General features: G+C 40.6%; 1 protein-coding gene across 1 annotated transcript in view; it reads left to right on the top strand.

The window, feature by feature from the left end:
• Nucleotides 1–3,014: 3,014 nt before the first annotated feature.
• LOC124146679 (leucine-rich repeat-containing protein 9-like) overlaps nucleotides 3,015–18,870 on the top strand; it is a 46,992-nt gene continuing 31,136 nt past the window's right edge. Inside the window, exons 1-10 of the mRNA XM_046517090.2 lie at nucleotides 3,015–3,365; nucleotides 4,181–4,471; nucleotides 8,199–8,420; nucleotides 9,087–9,227; nucleotides 9,476–9,539; nucleotides 9,736–9,806; nucleotides 15,413–15,595; nucleotides 16,773–16,928; nucleotides 17,882–17,977; nucleotides 18,484–18,578. Of these exons, the coding sequence (XP_046373046.2) occupies nucleotides 4,295–4,471; nucleotides 8,199–8,420; nucleotides 9,087–9,227; nucleotides 9,476–9,539; nucleotides 9,736–9,806; nucleotides 15,413–15,595; nucleotides 16,773–16,928; nucleotides 17,882–17,977; nucleotides 18,484–18,578 (1,205 nt within the window). The 5' untranslated portion in view covers nucleotides 3,015–3,365; nucleotides 4,181–4,294. The remainder of the gene's footprint in view (nucleotides 3,366–4,180; nucleotides 4,472–8,198; nucleotides 8,421–9,086; nucleotides 9,228–9,475; nucleotides 9,540–9,735; nucleotides 9,807–15,412; nucleotides 15,596–16,772; nucleotides 16,929–17,881; nucleotides 17,978–18,483; nucleotides 18,579–18,870) is intronic.

Raw genomic sequence — 18,870 nt, forward strand, 5'->3', positions numbered from 1 at the left:
GAGTAAGAAGAAACAAAAGATGATACTTTGCAAACAAAATATTAAATATTATGATATTTCCTATCACAGATAACACATTTTGATATAGTGGGTGCAATAATGTGTTCTTTTATAAAGTATATGCTCATACCGACGCTTCAATACCCAAATAACTTTTGTCCGTCTCAATTTTTATTAAACATCGTATTTTCCTTAATCACATGGGCGCTAAACAAAATAGCTGAGTCATGCCTTTAATGGCATACTGTGAGGAATTGGTCAAGATTCAATTTGAAAGAAATTGATTTTTCGAAAATATAATCAATTTTCTTCATGATTCACATTTCAAACCTTTTGGATCTCTGAGGTAAATAAATTCCCTGCTATCTCTTGGACTATTATGCACAGCCTCTTTTAATGATGTTAAGAAAATTTAGAAGCTTTAAAAAGATTTACAAGTATGTAAATATTGATGACTCCCTGAATAGAATCCGATTTCAGCAATGTCGGACATGTTCATTTATATGAACAGGGTGGTTAAGTTTGGTATTTCCTGAATATTCTCACAAACAATTAACGGTCATTATCGGTACCTTTTCTCCCAATACAGATTGTCATATCTCGCCAACTTTTGGATGCGATCGTTCGACCATTGCGTTTCTATGCGTTGCTGATCTACATCTACATCCCCGAAAATAAACTGATATAACGCCTAAAACGTGTCAAGCAACTGCACCATTAATATAGATACAGACCCGTGTTCTATAAACTGATTAAATACTGACTTAGCCCATTTCTGAAGACAATTCAAAGCAATTGTGGGTCGGATTTTTAAATACAAATCATGGCATCTAAAGCAAATATTATAAGTAGTTTCGATTGCACTCAGTGAAAGTCTGTCTACACTTGGCCTCAATGCATTTACCTTATGCCTCGAAAGATTTCCAATTTCGGAGTACACTTAGATACGGTCTGGGTAGAGAGATACGGCAACGAAAATCTGGGTAGAATGCGATATATTGTTTTGTATACCCAGGGTACATTTCGCCGGTAAACCGATTGAGAGTGACCCTGGTCTTTCATCCTGGTTTATCTTCTATCTTTCACGGAAGTTGTACCGTTCTGCTAGTTCCCTAAAATCTGACCCATTTTCGTCTTTGGGAGTTTTCTTGAGGCATGGAAATGTCTTTGTATTTTCTTCAGCTCAGCCTGGTTCCCTGGGTATGCTGCGCTGGCGCTACACTTTGTAGCGCCAGCGCAGCATACCCAGGGGACCAGGCTGGCAGGATACCATTTTCTTAATGGATTAACTGCATGTACAAGTGCGTGATAGCAACTAGCAAGTTTACAATTATCTGAAACAATTCAACCATACAACTATCTATCTATCACACACACTTTCTACACACATGAAAACTTGACCTTGCATCTTTTCTATTATATAAGGCATGGAAATGTCTTTGTATTTTCTTCAGCTCAGCCTGGTTCCCTGGGTATGCTGCGCTGGCGCTACACTTTGTAGCGCCAGCGCAGCATACCCAGGGGACCAGGCTGGCAGGATACCATTTTCTTAATGGATTAACTGCATGTACAAGTGCGTGATAGCAACTAGCAAGTTTACAATTATCTGAAACAATTCAACCATACAACTATCTATCTATCACACACACTTTCTACACACATGAAAACTTGACCTTGCATCTTTTCTATTATATAAGGACATGGCTCCATTATGACAGGCTCCGCTGTCATGCATGATAGCGGAACTTCAAATTAAGACAAGAAATATTATTGGATGAAATGGTCGCGGATGTGGAGGTACTGGTGGACTGCAGAAATGAGCTTAACCCCTGTTAAGCAACCCCAACTGCAGCAACCGCTGCCCTGCAACAACCGTTGCCAAGCAACCCATGTTGCTTACCAATGCAGCGCTGCCATTGACTAACCATGAGCGAGGGCAACTATTGTTGCCAAGCTGACCATCCGCTGTAAAGCGGACACTAAGCCATCTGCTGTAAAGCAGAATGGATAAATTGTATCCTGCTGTAAAGCGGGCAACCCTATCCTAAATAATTTATAATTTTGGACGTATCCCAAGACGCCAAATGTAACTTGTAATGCAGTCCACCAGCACCCCGCCCATCCGCAACATTTTATTCATGACAACATCATTATATACAAACATTATGCTCCAATAAAATTCCACCAATTGACAGCTGCAAAGCTTGAATAACTTGGAATTAAGGATAACAGGGTGGGTGGGTGGGTGCAACGAACTATAGATGAATGCGCGAATATAACTATGTGTTGCACGGCTGAAAGCTGGAGAGCAAGTGCTGCGTGAGCTGATGTCACGCTACAACAGGTCATAGAAACTATAAACAAACGCTCCTTTACCGGACGTGCCAAGAGCGGATCTAGGCCAGAGACGATGGCACCATGCAAAACGGCACGTAGCCGCACGGAATGAAGGTATTTCGCTGTAATAATATTAGCAACTGTGCCAAGCCTAACATAAAGGCATTTAGTTCTAATCACTATATGCTATTATACGGACTTAATATATTTAATTTTGAACATTTTGAACTAAAACGTATTGATTAAAACAAACAACAATATCTTAATTGGGCTGTGGATTAATTAATTGAGCCATTGCTTATTAGTGAGATATAGTATGCTCTATTTCTTTGGTATTGATATTAATTAAGTTAATTTATAAATGACATCTTCCTTATGAAAAGTATATTGAGATCATGTATCCTATGATCATTATTTAAAATGTATGTTTAAATATACTAAAATATGTTTTCGGGATATATTTATCACAGAATATATGATATATGTCAGATGCCTGACAAGGTGTTTTTCCAACACCGTAGTCCTGCACCATGACTGTGGAATATACTTTTAATGAAAACAAAATCAATATAGATTATATACGTTCAGATTATATAAAAGGAAGTCAAGCCAGCTCTATTCCTCATATGAAATCAGCATCAGGGGAAAAAAACAATTAGAGGAGAGAAATGTATTGTGTATTTTGCTACCAACAGATTAAAACATTTTCGGTGCTGTTGGCTATTATCACTTATGCATTACGCCATATTCTACAAACAATATAAGATGTATCCAGTATTGCATGCATTTGGGGGAAGTCTTGATGTTATAGTCTCTTTCACCTTACAATAGCCGCTATATGGCAGAAACATGCCGATGCGACATTTAATAAAGCTCACTCCGCCTGTATTTTATTCTCTCCTTGCTTTTTGAAATTCCCTCTCCGTCAATGACCTGGTTGCCCCAGCGATGACCTGTGACACGTGACCTTAATTGTCCAATCACAATTGTAAACACGGCTTCAATATGGCGGCCCTCGGAAGTGAACAGTGAGTTTTTGGATGTGCATCTTATTGTTATCGTTTGATCTGATTATATCAATCATTTCCCAATTTTTGTAATAACCTTTTGCAATGGTAACGATAGAACACGTTAGAATGAACTAAAAATATAACTGAAGAAAGCAGCAAATCGGTATTTTATGGTCTCAGTGTAACAGACGCATTTTCCGACCTTGGGTGTGTAGGATTGCAGTGAAACATTAGGTAAAGAATGCGATTTATTCTGCTACTATTTTGCATGACTTAATTTTGGTATTTTTTCCATAAATCGCATTCAAAATGTAGAAAATACACAGACCTTTATCGAAGTGTATATATTTTATAAATAAGGCATTCTGATATGTGGTCATAGGGTAATTTGGTCTTTGAAACGTGACATTTTCATAACGCTTCAGTCAGTTTGGAAGCGCATATAGTTGGTAATTAATAAACATTTCAGAGCAAAGGATTGCCACACAAACAATGAAAGTCACAGTTGATTTGCATCAGCATGTTTGTTTACCTTTTGTCGGATTTCTGTATCGTCGGATTATACGTTAATGGACATTATACATTTTTTGACGACCATGTTTTTAGTGCAATAAAGAGGGTCGTGACATTGTAAGTTGTCTTTTGTAAGCGAGAGAGATGTTTTACATTTACAGTTGTTCACATGATTAGCGAGAATACTATGATTGTTTCTAAGGCGTCCAAAGACACATAACAGGCCCATACAAGGATATATGAACTTTACAAAATCAACATATTTCCACAAATAAATGTCTTCTTAAATCCAATATGATTCTACTTATATTCTGTTTCAGAACTAAACATATATTCCTCAATCGGATGTTTTGTGGTCAAACACATGAAGCAGCGATGTGAGTGACAGCTTGGATACAGATTTAGGGGCAAAATCGGACCCAGCATCTGTCAAGATGTCTGCCTCAAGCACCACACGATCAACGGTCAGTTCACTGGACACCCCATCCTCAACAACCACCTCAGGAACTTCGTCCAGTCGAGGACCTGTTCAGTCAGTATCCAAGACAGAGTATGTGGCACCAAAACCCATCACATCCAACAGTGCTGAGGAGGAGATACTGAGAGAGATAGTAAGATTCCTCTTGATTCTGATAAGCTCATAGACTGTTTATCATTTATTTAAGGCTAACAAAAATTAATAGTCTTGGTTCTCAGGCACTGCTCGTATCATCATGATGATTTACAAATTCAGTGGTATTTGTGTACTGTATCATGTGTATGCCGGACAATGTTTCATTCCCAGATATTAAGATTACATGTGTATTTGTCTTGTAAAATAAGTTAGAAATAGCAATCAGCATTTTCTCCCCTATCTATGGGTGAATTTGTTTAATGCTTAATGTCATGGCAAATATCATAACTGAAAACAAATTTCAATACAGTGACAAGAATACAGAAGACTTTGTACCTTGTTTCAAGGCGAGTTCATGGCAAGTTGATATGTTTTGCAGATCAGTTCATACACGATTTCATTTTAATGTAATCATTATTGAATGAAAACTTGCATAAAAGTTGTAAAATGGATTACAAACACAAGTCCAGATACACAAACACTTTTATAGCTAAATAGTGTAATAACAGGACTAACTTGCTTATTTCATTATAGATTTGTTGACATGATTCTTCTGGTGTTGTGTGCTCACGATAACGTGTTCGTGGTGCGAAATCAAAGTTCATTGTATGCATGTATTATACACACTCTGGTTGTCCAACGGTAGTCAAATACTGTTTTCCAGTATTTTACTCATCAAGGAATACTTTTATGTAAGGAGGCCCTTGATTGTATACAACTTTTGATTTGGTATCATACTAGTTTGAACATGTTGAACAACAAAAAAACAAACCCCAAAACACTGCCAGCCCTCACTTTATTTTCAAAAGCCAATGCCTGAGAACCAATTCTTTTAAGCCTAATCATTGATTCCTTCAAATTATTTCTTGTGAATCCAGCATTGATTAAGTTTGGGCACTCATGATTTTTTTAAGCATTTATATTTCTCCTGCTCTGGGTGTGATCTACAATGTACAAATTTGTAAACTTATCCTATCTCACACTATGCATTTCTTCAAAGTTCATTCGATCCAGGTGTGGAAACATCCTAAGACAAAATTTACAGCTTCAAAAAACATTTCACACGAACACCCCTCGTGTCACCATAGTCACCACCCAAGCAAATGGGTCATGCACTGTAATCCCATGAGATCTGACCTAAGCGGTTTGATCACCCAATACCCAATGCCACATCATTCTCCCTTTCATGTGGAGACATGTTTGAGTAGTAGAGAATTGATTTTAATTATTTTCTGCTCGAGTTTCCTCTCATATACATTATCGAACATCTATGACCATGGGCAGTGATGAGACTAAAAGCCAGACTTGTAATACGTGTCGCTGCTTATTTTCACCAACATGAACTTTGTTGCGATTGTCGTGGAGTTTGCAAGCCTGGTCTCTGATGTTCCTGATGTGCTCATCTGTCAGAGGAAGCCTTCACCAACTATTTGCGTAAAAGTCCTTAGATGGCCAATCAAATCCACGGGATACAGAACATGGATGGTCCTCTTCCATGAAGCCTAAGCATGTCACAAAGAAACCGACTGTCCCATCTTCAGTCATGACAATTACATTACTTTCGATAGAAGACAACATGTTTTCTAACGAGGCTTCTTCCCAAAGATTTTCCTGCCAAAACCAAGTCGTCAACAAGTACTCTCCTCGAAGTCTCTACAACCTACGTCTGACAAACATACCATACTGGCTAAAGTCAGTGCTACCCCGGTTACAATGACGATTACGGCATCCAACCTTCCCGGTGCTTCCTGGCCTTCAGCTGATAGTCGCCTATCATCCCCCTCTCCCCTGCAGGATGATGGAGCCCAGCTCGTGGAAGTCATCCCCTCTCAGGCTACAGTCTCCCATCCGCCATCTCCGGTACTTTCATCCCCAGCAGGGATGGATACTTCGCTGTCGACCTCCCCGTCATTCCAGTCCTACAGATCACCCTAGCCATCAGGATTAACCTAGATCCTCTGATTCCCACCCTCCCCAGTCTCCCAGTTACTACAGCACTTAGAGGGATCACAGTCAGGATCGTTACCCTTCCTTCTTGTATCGATATCATCACTGGGCCCTTATGGGAATCGACTTCAATACCAACCATACCCGGATAACAGATCAGAGTTCTACCGTTATTCGCTACCACGGGAGTGACATCCGTATCAACATCTACAGTTAGATCGGCATTGACATTCTTATCTCTCCCAAAAGCTGCATCCCCTGGTGCTACCCATACAGATCGAGTCTTGCAGTTGATCGTTGTCTCCGTTGCCTGTTCCTGCGCTGTGACCCCAACCCATCGAGGCTCCTGCCAGTAAGAATCTGCCGTCTACTTTACCTTTACTAACCTCATGGGATCATCGGGATCAGCCAGCGCTTGCGACTTTGGACTTTGTCATTACTACAGGCCATTACATTGGTCTTTCTTCAGTGCACTGGTCAGCCAAATTTACATCCAATGGACGCTTCTAGTTTGTCCTCTACTCTAGCCGCTCCTCCTAGTATGTCGGTTGCTGTTCACATTAATGTTCCAGCAATGCAGCTATATGCCACTACTGCCAGTCAAGCCTCACAATTTTCCTCTCTGGGCAGTCTCCACACTGTTGATCCGACTACTGTCCTCCATTGGATTTCGGGTCAGCTCAACTTACAATGCAATCACTCCTTTTGATGACCACCCTTGGGATTTATAATTTCCAACACGGCCTCTGCCGCCATTACGCTTCCACCGAAGCCTATCATGACCGATGTTACCAAGAAAGTGGATGAAACCTTTACCGCCTTCTGTTGTCTGAAGGACAAGCTATTCCCTGAGCGTTTCAACATAGCAGAGACTGGCACTCACAGAATGTCCCCCACCGCCTCCATGGGGACATTGCGTCATTGAACCCCAAGTGCTTCTCCAACATCTCCATCATAGAAGACCGCAAACTGGCCCACGACGCACTCTGAAGTCCAGGGGAGGTATGACCACAGTGGATAAGAACTGGCCAAGGATGAGCCATAGAACTGGCCAAGGTTGGAGCCAAGAGAGGGGAAGATCTGGCCTAGACTGAACTTTTCCAACCTCAATACAAGGAGGGAAAGAACTGGCCTAGAATGAGATTGAAGTGGCCTAGGATGGAGCAAAGAGAGGGGAAGATACCCACCAGAAGATAGGCTACATTTACCCACAATCCTCAATATGTCAGGTTACTTCCCATAACCACTGACCCGAGAGTCCATGTTCCCCTGTATTACTATGTATTTCAGCACATGAGTGATAACGATTGTGTCAAGATTACATCCTTCTCTTAACACTATAATCATTATGAAGCAAGCTAGAATGCTCCTCTGCGCATGCTTTTATCAAGCCCACAATATCCTTTGATTTGTTCCTTTTTCTCCAAAACTGCGGTGGTACCGCTGTACAGACATACAGAAGAGCGTACTGGATGTCTGACCACATTCCCAGGGTTTTATTAAAAAAAGGATTGTGACAGAATCACACAGCGAGGTGAGATCCACCACCAACTGTGAGATTGGGTGAGATGTTTTTCTGTTCCTGGGGAACACAGCACAAGTAGTTTCTGCTACCTTTCGTGAATGAGAAGAGATAAGCATTAAGTGTGAGTCAGGATAAGTATAAATGATACTTTTATCCTAAAAAAACCCATTATTCTGCAATATGTGTTTGATTTTTTCCCCAATTCATGTAACTGAGTGAAAACTGAGGGTGATATTTGTTGTTTTCTTTTCAGTGTGCTTGCAATGGCCTCAACTACAGCAAGTTATCAAGTGGTGAAGGAGAAAATGCTTACATTATTGAAATGTTTTTCTCTGGCTACCCTAAAATTGTTGGGTTACAAAACTTCCCGAATCTGCACACCCTGACAATTGTGGGTCAGACTATCACCAAGATAAATGGATTATCAGCTCTCACTAAACTACAGGAACTGTGGCTGTGTGAATGTCAGATCAAGGTTGGAGTTTTGTATTTTACACAAAGAATGCTGTGATTTTATAAATAATTGTATTTGTGGATAACTTGACAATGTGGTTATATATGTTTTGTTATTTAGATTGAGGAGGTGTTATGAAAAAATGACAATGAAAGAGGAGGGGTTGCCAAAATTTATCACAAATATACTTGGGGGTTGGAGGATGAGGGTTCAGCAAAATATGATACAGCTCTAACATCAATCCCATCACCACCACCACCCACCACCACCAATAATAAAGGACCATTTCCCTTGAGAACATTAATTAAGGTTATGGGGTTTTAGGGGGTGGTCCGGTAGCCAAGTGGTTAAAGCGTTCACTCGTCATGCCAAAGACTTGGATTTGATTGGGTACATATGTAAAGCCCATTTCTGGTGTCCCCCGCCGTAATATTGCTGGAATATAGCTAAAAGCGGTGTAAAACCATACTCACTCACTCACTATGATGTTATAGGACAGGAGAGGATGTTATATATTATGGGTGAGGACTCAGCATAATATGATACAGTCCTAAGACCAATCCCACCACCACCACCACCACCCAAATCAAATTATCATTACCCTTAGAGAACATTAATTAAGGTTGTAGTGCTGATAGAGTATAGATATGATGTGTAATATATACAAGCATAATTTTATTTTCACAGAAAATTGAAAATGTGGAAGTATGCAAACAACTGAAGAAACTGTTCTTGTATGGGAACCAGATCTCCCTGATAGAAAATGTCTCTCAGCTGTCACAGTTGGAAGTACTGTGGCTCAATGACAACAACATTACAAACATTGAGGTAACCATCTCACTTAGACACCCGTATGTGGGTTCAGAGGATGCCTAGATGACCTGCATCTACATAGATATTAGATGAAATAACAGTAATGTCAAATAGTTTTCTCTGCAATGACATGAATTCTTTTAAGGCTTGCTTTTTTAAATAAGCATCCTCCTAACAATGTCCATTCAATGTATCATGGAGTTCCACAAGTTACCTGGTACTTTTTTGCCTCGTTAACCTTTTAATGCTTTATCGGTTTCCAGAATATGTCTACACTCATCAAACTGAGGGAGCTGAATTTGGCTGAAAACAAGATAGAAAAAATAGGTAAAATTTTTCACTGGAGAGTTGTAACCAATTTTTGGCTCTCAGACCTGCACTTAGAAGGATACGAATGATGCAAGCTGTTTTTCTGCTGTTACGTAGTTTTGACTGTTTATGTTGATATTAATTATCTGTTAAATGTCAGTCTCATTGCCACAGAACCAAATTCCTGGATTATGTTGGATGTTGTTACTTTCAGGAAGATCACTTGATGCCAATATCAGATTAGAAGATCTCAACTTGTCTGGCACCAAAGTGTCATCACTTAAGGTAAAATGTTTTTCTTGCAACTCTGATTTACTGCAGCATTAACAAACACTCGTAAATTAGGATTATTATGCATTTTGTATTCCATTCTTGTTAGTTGGGATGAAATACTGCAGTACATTTTGATAACATAATCCCATTAAAGGCAATACTTGTGTCCATGAACTAATGAAACTATAATTTCTTAAACTTATCCTATCTCAAACTATGCATTTCTTTCGTCTACTTTTGATCCTGTTGTGGAAATGCTGTAAAACAAAGTTTCCAGCCTAAAAAACATTTCGCCCGAACTCATCCTAGCATCACCATGGTCACCACCAAACCAAATGGATCATGCACGGTAATGCCATGTACCGAGACCCCAAACGACCTGATCACCTGACATAAGTGCAAACCTACCAACTGATCTTCATATTGCTCTCATCTCCCTGAGGAAGATTTCAAGAATTACATTTGCAAGTGTCAAATCGCTCAGTAGACCGGCGATCAAAATCCAGTTCCAAAGATGCTGAACCTTTGGCAATGAAGAAGCTGTGTTACCCAGCCGACTATCTACTACAAGATTTCGATCATCCAATCTCATCGCTAGCATTCGAAATGACGCAGTGTCAGATAGCATTCTGCACACGGATATTCCCGCCAAATCTACGACCATGCCCCGTCCCCGTGCACCTGACAACACCTAAGCAATTGTTGAAACTACTACGGCTGATCGTCACAAAGAATAAACCTCCCCTACAGAATTCGACGATAATTACATACAAACCACCCACCATGCCACGTCCCTCAGCTGAGAGTTGCCTTTCATCCCCCCTCCTCACCAGGATGATCCTGTTATAGTCAAGATTGCACACCCCAACCATGGGATAATCTCTCACCCCAGACTTCTCAGGGACAGTCACCAAATTCTGGGATTGTTGTTTCGAGCCCCTCGTCGCCTTCACCACAAGGAAGAAAAAGTTGGCAGCACACTTGTAATAAGGATCAACATCAACGTTTGGATCGACATCGTTCTTAGGATCCTGATCGATCACAACAGAAGAAGAATAGTTGAGAGTTGGATCAACTGAGGAGGACTCTCAATCAACCCATTGGATTGACCTTCGGGTTGACATACTACTAAGACGCAAGGTCAATCAGAACCTTTGGTTCGACATCGTCATTCGGATCAACATCAACAGGAAGCCAGGTCTCGATCTATAGATTCAGATCCATAGCATCATTCGGATCTTCACACGGTGTGCAGATGGTGTCAAACCAGCCAGTACATGAATAAATAATCTCTCACATCCTGTGTTTCCCTAATTACAATTTGTCACTTTGCATCAAAAGTCTACTTCATCTAAGTTCATTAACTTGCCACATCTCGTCAAGTTGTTGACATGACACTGAGTAATCCAGAAATACGCCAGCCAGTCTATTCTGTTAGATAAACACGCTACTCCAACCTCCTTCGTCAACTACAACAACACATGTATCTATAGTTTAAAATCACTGACTGACAATGAGTTACTGTTTCATCATGCAGCTTCCTACTTATCAAATATAACACCTGCAAAAGTAGCTTTTATATTTGGTAATCTTACCAGGGTGTCGCAATACTTTCAAGACGCAGTTAAGGCTATTAGTAGCTACTTGCAGTAATTTCATGGCACAAATCTTTCCAGATTTACAGTATGTCGACCCTGTGGACACACTCCCGTGGATTGCGGATTAACTGAACTTTTCCAAGAAGTTGTAAGGATCTAATGACTGACTTGTGGTTACCAATTCTACTCCACCTTACATCACGATTTCAGAGACATCTCCAAAGTTTACCCTGTTGGAATGTGGAACACACGGTATGTCAGCCACTATTGCTTCTCCAGAAACAGACGGAGATGTCCCCACTTAGCCATGAAACCTCTATATCAGAGGGGCCATTGCCCTAATTCATGACAAGTTCCAGGGTGTTATGGATCTGTTATGTCACCGTCTGGGACTCTTCACAGCATTTCATCGATGTGGAATTTTACACTCCTCCCAGTTGGAAGACCACTTTAAGGTGCAGCTCTATCAGCTACCTTGGTCCACTCCATTTTAATATGTGAACCGAATCCATGAGAAAATTCCAAGGACTTCCGCTACAGCATTTGGAGGAACAACGGCAGCGACGTAGTCCTCAATTCACATCGGTACATCGCAATCTTCGGGAAGTACTCATGAACAAGAAAGGCTCTTTTCGCAGAAGACAAGGATGTCAAGGCCTAAGGGGATTCAAGACTTCAAGCCCCAGAACAGTTTCCTTTACTTCAGCAAAGGCGACTCCTCCTCCAAGTGACTTACTACGGCTTTGGGGCAACTGGGATCTTCCACCCTAACCCTACCCCGTCATACTCATATACCAGTCCCCAGTAGCCAGAAGATTTGTTTTCTTTGCCAAGAATTGGACCATACTGGAAGACCCCTTCGTCACACAGCTCCTCAGAGATCCGTCACCTATTGTCATCACACCAACATCTCCAGTGGAGGCTTCAGGAATTGAATGTTTGCAGCAGAGTCTCTTTGAAGGCATTCATTCCGACCCACCACTTGTTTTTTCAATGCCTCAACCGCACACCTTCTCGATCTTCAAGTTGCAGAGCTTTGGTCCGTAGACGACAAGAAGCTTCACATCAACTTGGAATTCAAGGCAGTGATTCTGGCAATATCTCAATTGTCCGATGTTCTCTGTGCAGGTCATGATCCAGTCTGACAACACTGCAATGGTCTCGTACATAAACAGATGGGCTCCACCAAATCAGCGTCCCTTCTGTCAACAGCTATACAGTTGTTCCGACTGATCGATTCCCTTTGCATTCAGGTTCTGGCCTTGACACATCCTGGGGTTCCATAATCGCATAGCGGACACTCTGTCCTGACCAGATCAACCATCACCTGATGGAATGGTGAATTTATCCCACAATTTTCCAGATCCTGGCATCAACCTCTTTGCAACTCGATTCAACACACAGTTGCTGAGATTATATTCACCGATCTTGGATCCAAAGGCTTGTGATCATGACGCTCTAGACATGTCTTAAGAGGGTTTCAATGAATAAGCCTGTCCCCCAACAAACCTTCTACCTCGAGTATTGACCACCAAAGAGTTGGTTCTCCGTCTGGTCAACATCACATATCGAAGGTGCCATCGCTACCGATGCGAAATGCATCTACTCCTGCCAGTTACACCTATCGCTGGACAACCTCCGACTTTGTTTGGCTAACACCAAAGTCCCTTGTAGCCAAGGGGTATTCCAAAAGGGGAGCCATGGCCATCACCGAAGCCCATCACACTTCTCCTAAGGCCTTTTATGATCATAAGTGGAAGGCCTTTGAAGGGTATTGTCAAATACATGATATCACGACTCCGACCACTGCTTCACCTCCACAAGTGGCTACTTATCTTGCTGAAATTAATTCAATGATTGCCACTACAACATGCTCGAAGGTCTCCATGGTTGCAGAGTTGCAGCCTCTCATTCCTACAGACTTGCGGATCAATAGTCCTGATTTCAACCACCTACATGGGACCTTAAAGCCATCTTATCGTATCTAACTTCGGAGGCCAATGAGCCTCCAGAAATACTTTTTTTTAACATGTCACCCTCAAGACGGTTTTTCTACTGGCTCCAGTAACAGCTACACGACACGTGAACTTCATGCTCTTAATGTTAACAGTTTTGAGAGGCAACGTCACAGGAAAGTCTTCCTTGGACTGCGTTAGGAATTTGTAGTGAAGAATCAGCTGCCGGGCCAACCAGATCTCTGCGATGGCATTGCACAGTAATTGCATGTTGTCTGATATTATGGAAGGGTGCTTTTGGAAGTCTGATACAGTCTTTGCTTCCCACTATCTACGTGACATATCAGTCACAGATGTCCAAGGCCTTCACTAGTACAGTCTTTTGGTCCTTGCACATCAGTTGATTGCAGTTCTTCAGCGCAGATGATGATACGAAGAACCTACTTTCGGATGAATCGTGTACCATGTCTAGTACATACAGAAATAAATATTGGAATTTTGATTTCTTTGTTTATTATTGCCACACTTTAGAGGGCAACAAGACTCATCTAAAGAGACTTAGGTCTTCAGCATGGAAGTCGCCACAAGGTGCGGCCATTTCAACAATGTCCTTAAACCGCTACCTTCTCACCCCTTCCTTTTTGCATGTGATGTCTCAGTAGATGTTTGAAGACTGTCTTCTGGGTTTTGTCGATTGTTCTTCTTCGCGTCTCAGCATGCTTTATTCACTCCTGGTGTGTTTGATAGCTTTGACAAGGCGTTAAAAGAGATGCCAAGCTATTGTCTGTCAGAGATAGAGTGTGAGGCTTGTTTTGTAGAACCGATGGACTGGAGCCCCCTTCCAGGTTGGTTAAAAGTTGTGGCTGAATTTGTTGCCATAGTTCAAAGCTACGCGATCGTTCTTGAATTGATGTCCTTTGTGAAGACACATGACACATGTATTACCCGATATCATAATATTTATGTCCTTGTAATGCAAAGGAGTTTCTCACTTCTGTTAGTGCTCTCCCATTTGCAAGTTCTTGTCTTTATGACATTAAACATTGTAGCAATCATGTAACAGATGCATTGTTCAGCAACAGCTTCCTCAGAACTTCACACAGTTGTAGTCTAAGACAGGCTAGGGTATCTGCGCCCCACCGTCCAACTCTGGGATAAATGCATGGTTTGAGATAGGATATGTTTAAAAATTTGAAAATTTTATAATAAATTGTGTATGTATATACTTATCCTATCTCACATGCTATATACCCACCTGACCATTCCCACATCACAGTTACACCAGCCCGTCTGATTTGAGAAATAGAACGATGTGGCAGGTTATGTCAGGTGATCAGGTCGCTAAGGGTTGCGGCGCATGGGATTACAGTGAGTGACCCATTTGTTTGGGTGGTGACCATGATGATGCTAGGATGTGTTCGGGCAAAATGTTTTTTGAAGCTGGAAACTGTTTTAGAGCATTTCCACACCAGGATCCAAAGTAGAAGGAAGAAATGCATTGCGTTAGATAGGCCAAGTATATCAATATACAATTTAATATAAAATGTTCAATTTTTGTAATTTGACCATGATGAATTTATTATAAAATTTCACCCGTCCATCTCACTTCAAAACACCCAGCCTCACATTTTATTTTCCCAAAGTACCCAAAGACAAAGAAAATCACTATTTGTGTTGTCTTCTTTACATGATAATATCCTCCATGTACACAGTCCTACCAAGCGTCATGCTTCATGTGAATCTTAACTGTTGTCAGTTAATGGACACAGATGTCTCGAACAGTTTGTTTAGAAAAGTGACAAAATATACTGCATCACCTTTTTTAAATTTTGATGAAAATCTATTAATTTATTGTGGCCTTAAGTATTAACTAGCTTAATCATACTCTTAATGAAATGAGGGGCAGTGGGGTAGCCTAGTTTTTAAAGCGTTCGCTCATCAATTCCCCACATGGGTAGTGTGTGAAGCCCATTTCTGGTGTCACAGCTGTGACATTGCTGGATTATTGCTAAAAGCGGTATAAACCTATACTCACTCACTTAATGATATGTTTTGGCCACTGTAGGACTTGACCAACCTTGCACGGTTCCCTCACTTGAACAGTGTGAGTCTGAAGGATCCTCTGTACTCCGCCAGTCCTGTGAGTCAGCTGTGTAACTACTCCACACACTTGTTGTATCATCTACCGAACCTACTGCGTCTCGACACATACGACATCACCGCCAAGCAGCTCAGTGATCTTGCAGAAGTAAGACCGAGTGATTGATTTATTTAAATGATTGTTAGCTTCATAGTTTCAATAAGTAGTAGATTTAATAACATGGACTTCTGTAAACTGTCGTCTTGGTCATGGTGAGACTTCTTTTGATGGGATTGTGAAGCGATTATTTTTTTTTATTGGTTTATGGATCGGACAACCGTTAATATCACGAAAGTAGAAGAAAAATATAATTCACAATTAAGAGTTTTTTATTATTACACCCATTTAGCAATGAAATGTATCATAAATCAATGATTCCGGGGTAGAATAGGTCTTCAGCAACCCATGCTTGCCGTAAAAGGCGACTATGCTTGTCGTAAAAGGCAACTAACGGGATCGGGTGGTCAGGCTCGCTGACTTGGTTGATGCATGTCATCGATGCCGAGTGCGTGGATCGAAGCTCATGATATTACTCACTGGATTGTCTGGTCCAGACTCGATTATTTACAGACCGTCGTCATATAGCTGGAATATTGCTGAGTGCGGCGTTAAACAACAAACCAACCAACCATAAATCAATGAGAAATTGTTCCAACAAAAGATAACTCTCCACAACCAACAATACATGCACATAAAATAATTGTGTTTCTTTAATATATCTACCAACCATATGTTTTCACATAAGACCCAAAAGAATTGAAAGTGTTTTTAGTTCCTTGTTTTTTTCATCCACCATTTTCAAGTTTTGTAAAAAATATTATCTGTCAACCAACAAGATCTAATGGGGAAAAAAGGCTTTCGGGGTAAAGGGGGTTGGCAATGATTTAAAAAGGCAGACAGTCAAACGCAAATCACCATCTTATCTCAAAGAGATTCCAGCTATTCTATCCTGGTGGATGATGAGGTAAGATATATATTCAGCTAAGCACAATTTGATATAGATTTACCTGAAGAGCTGTTTGGGTGAAAAAATGTAGAAATTATCCAGATTGAAAAAAATCAAAAGATAATATTTTTCTGCTTATGGGTTGACTCAGCTGCTATATGTTGTGTCATAATGATTTCTAATCTATTATATTTAAAGTAACTTACTCATGTTGGTTTAAGTGTGAGTGTGGCTGAAATGTATTTTGAGTTGTCAAGCTGTCTATGAACACAATATCGGCCAATCACATTGCAAGAAACGACATGGAAGTTATTGATGTATCTGTGGCCCTCATTACAGACAACTGTGACGAAGAAGAAGATGTACTACAACATGAGGCTGAAAGTCATACGCCGTAATTTGACAGCTCTCGTCTCAAAGTTGGAGACACACAAGCGCCATCTGTTGGAGGGACCTTACCAGAGAATGAGAAAGATAGTGTTTGCTGTGAAGGAGGTCAGCCATTTACAAAATCAAAATAAAAGCACTGTCTAAAATGGTTGATATAAATTTAACTATGTGTAAACTATGTGTATGACAAGGTGCAGTTTGCTTCTAATCTCTGATATCCATAACAAAGAGTGAAAACAGCACCCTGGATGCACCCTGGAAACCGGTCACCCATTCATGGTTAGCTACCTCTGAACTTTGCTTCAAATCAACATGTGCTATGGATGTGGTTTTGCCTAGCCCATTGATATCCTTTCTAACTTCGTTGTTACATGGATATATTCACTCTTAGAGTTGAATATTGTCAGTTTTATTCCCTCTGAGTCTGCCAAACAAAATTAATACTAGTAGTGTTGGGGGCATATAGAAGCTTGTAATGTAAATGGTTTAACACAGATGATGTCTGTAAAAAGTTTTACCATTGCTAACTGGTTCAGGAATGTTTTTGCTTTTATGGGTTTAACTGGCTATGGAGTTAATTTGTTTACTCTACAGACTATACTATTTATAGATTTTAACAAAACTGTTGTTCTGCAATTATTTTTTTATTTTTATTTCGACCACTGACCCTATGTTTTTTTAGAGAACAAAATCATTAAACTAAGTGATAAAAAGTTATAAGCCTTTGTGCTTCGACTATAGTAATTCACATTCAATATCATCTGCCAGTCATAACCTTATGGTTTTTGGTTGAATGAGGCCTTGATCGGTAGATAATGTGACAGAGTTCATCCCTTAGCCATGTGAAAGTCTGTTGCTCATGGATTGTGTACCCTCAGTGTAATTCTTGGTTTATCAGCACAATACCTGTGTTCGAGGGTTTCACTAAAGCGGTTCTGGTAATAAACTTCCTCCTGCATTAAGCAACAATGTAAGTGAAATATGATTCGAAACAGTGTTAATCCATGCTCGCTCCCTAGTACAGCTACTGGGTGTGTAATGGTGTGTTGTGTGTGCAGCTGGAGCGGGAGGTGCAGGAACTGCAGCAGGCAGGGGAGGACCTCAACATGTGCACCAGCGACACCGAGAGTGAGAAAGATGCAAAGGAATCGAAGGTAAGGACATAGGGGACAGATTGCTTTTTCTTGGATAACAGATTTCTTTGTGAAAAATCCTGGTCAGTAAGTGGGAAAAGAAAACATTGAGGCCCTTGAGGTTTACTGCTATTGTGTGAAACAAGGGACCCTAAAACCATGACTATTTAATAGTAAGGTTATGACAGTGATTACGCCCCTTGACTTTCATGTTTAATTGGGACCACTCATAAGGCATCATTGTCCTAAACGTTGTATGATGTGGATACTTATATGTCATTCTATTTGGATTAAAGTGTTGAATTCTTTCACAGATTAGTAGGAAAGGAATGGTTGTAGGGTTAAGTTAGTGATACCCTGGGGTGGCTGTAATCAATAGTAGGAGTGCAATGCATCAACAATGAGAAGCTACCTTGTTCTCTGGTGACTGATATATGTCTCATGACTGGCATAGTTTCTCATACAATGTCTAGGTAGTCAGTAACAGACAGTGCCAAGTAAATGAAATAATCATGTGTTCAACTCAGAAAGTAGTGGATCACAGCCATCATCGAAAGCCTATCATGGACAAGTATGATGCACTGAAGAGAAGGCTGAGGAAGCTGGAGAGGAAATGTGAAGAGTAAGTTCCCTGGTTCGTACTCTTGTCAAGGCCACAGTAATTTATCCATATAAAATTTTCACATGGTGAAACAAATTTTATTTTAAACTTAGAAACCTTCATTAAGTATGGCTTATTAAGCATTTTTCTATGCGATATACAATATGCCAAACTTGTACTTACACTTTGGGGCTTGGATGAGTCCAAAATGACTACCCAGGTACCCGACCCCCTATTACCCTAACCTACCTTTGTACCCGCTGAAGGTCTCAAGTTTGGTACAAAATGTTCAGTTGGAAATTGTTTTACCAGG

Source organism: Haliotis rufescens, unplaced genomic scaffold (assembly GCF_023055435.1).
Source record: "Haliotis rufescens isolate VD_foot unplaced genomic scaffold, xgHalRufe1.0.p SCAF_3, whole genome shotgun sequence".
In the NCBI taxonomy this organism is placed as follows: domain Eukaryota; kingdom Metazoa; phylum Mollusca; class Gastropoda; order Lepetellida; family Haliotidae; genus Haliotis; species Haliotis rufescens.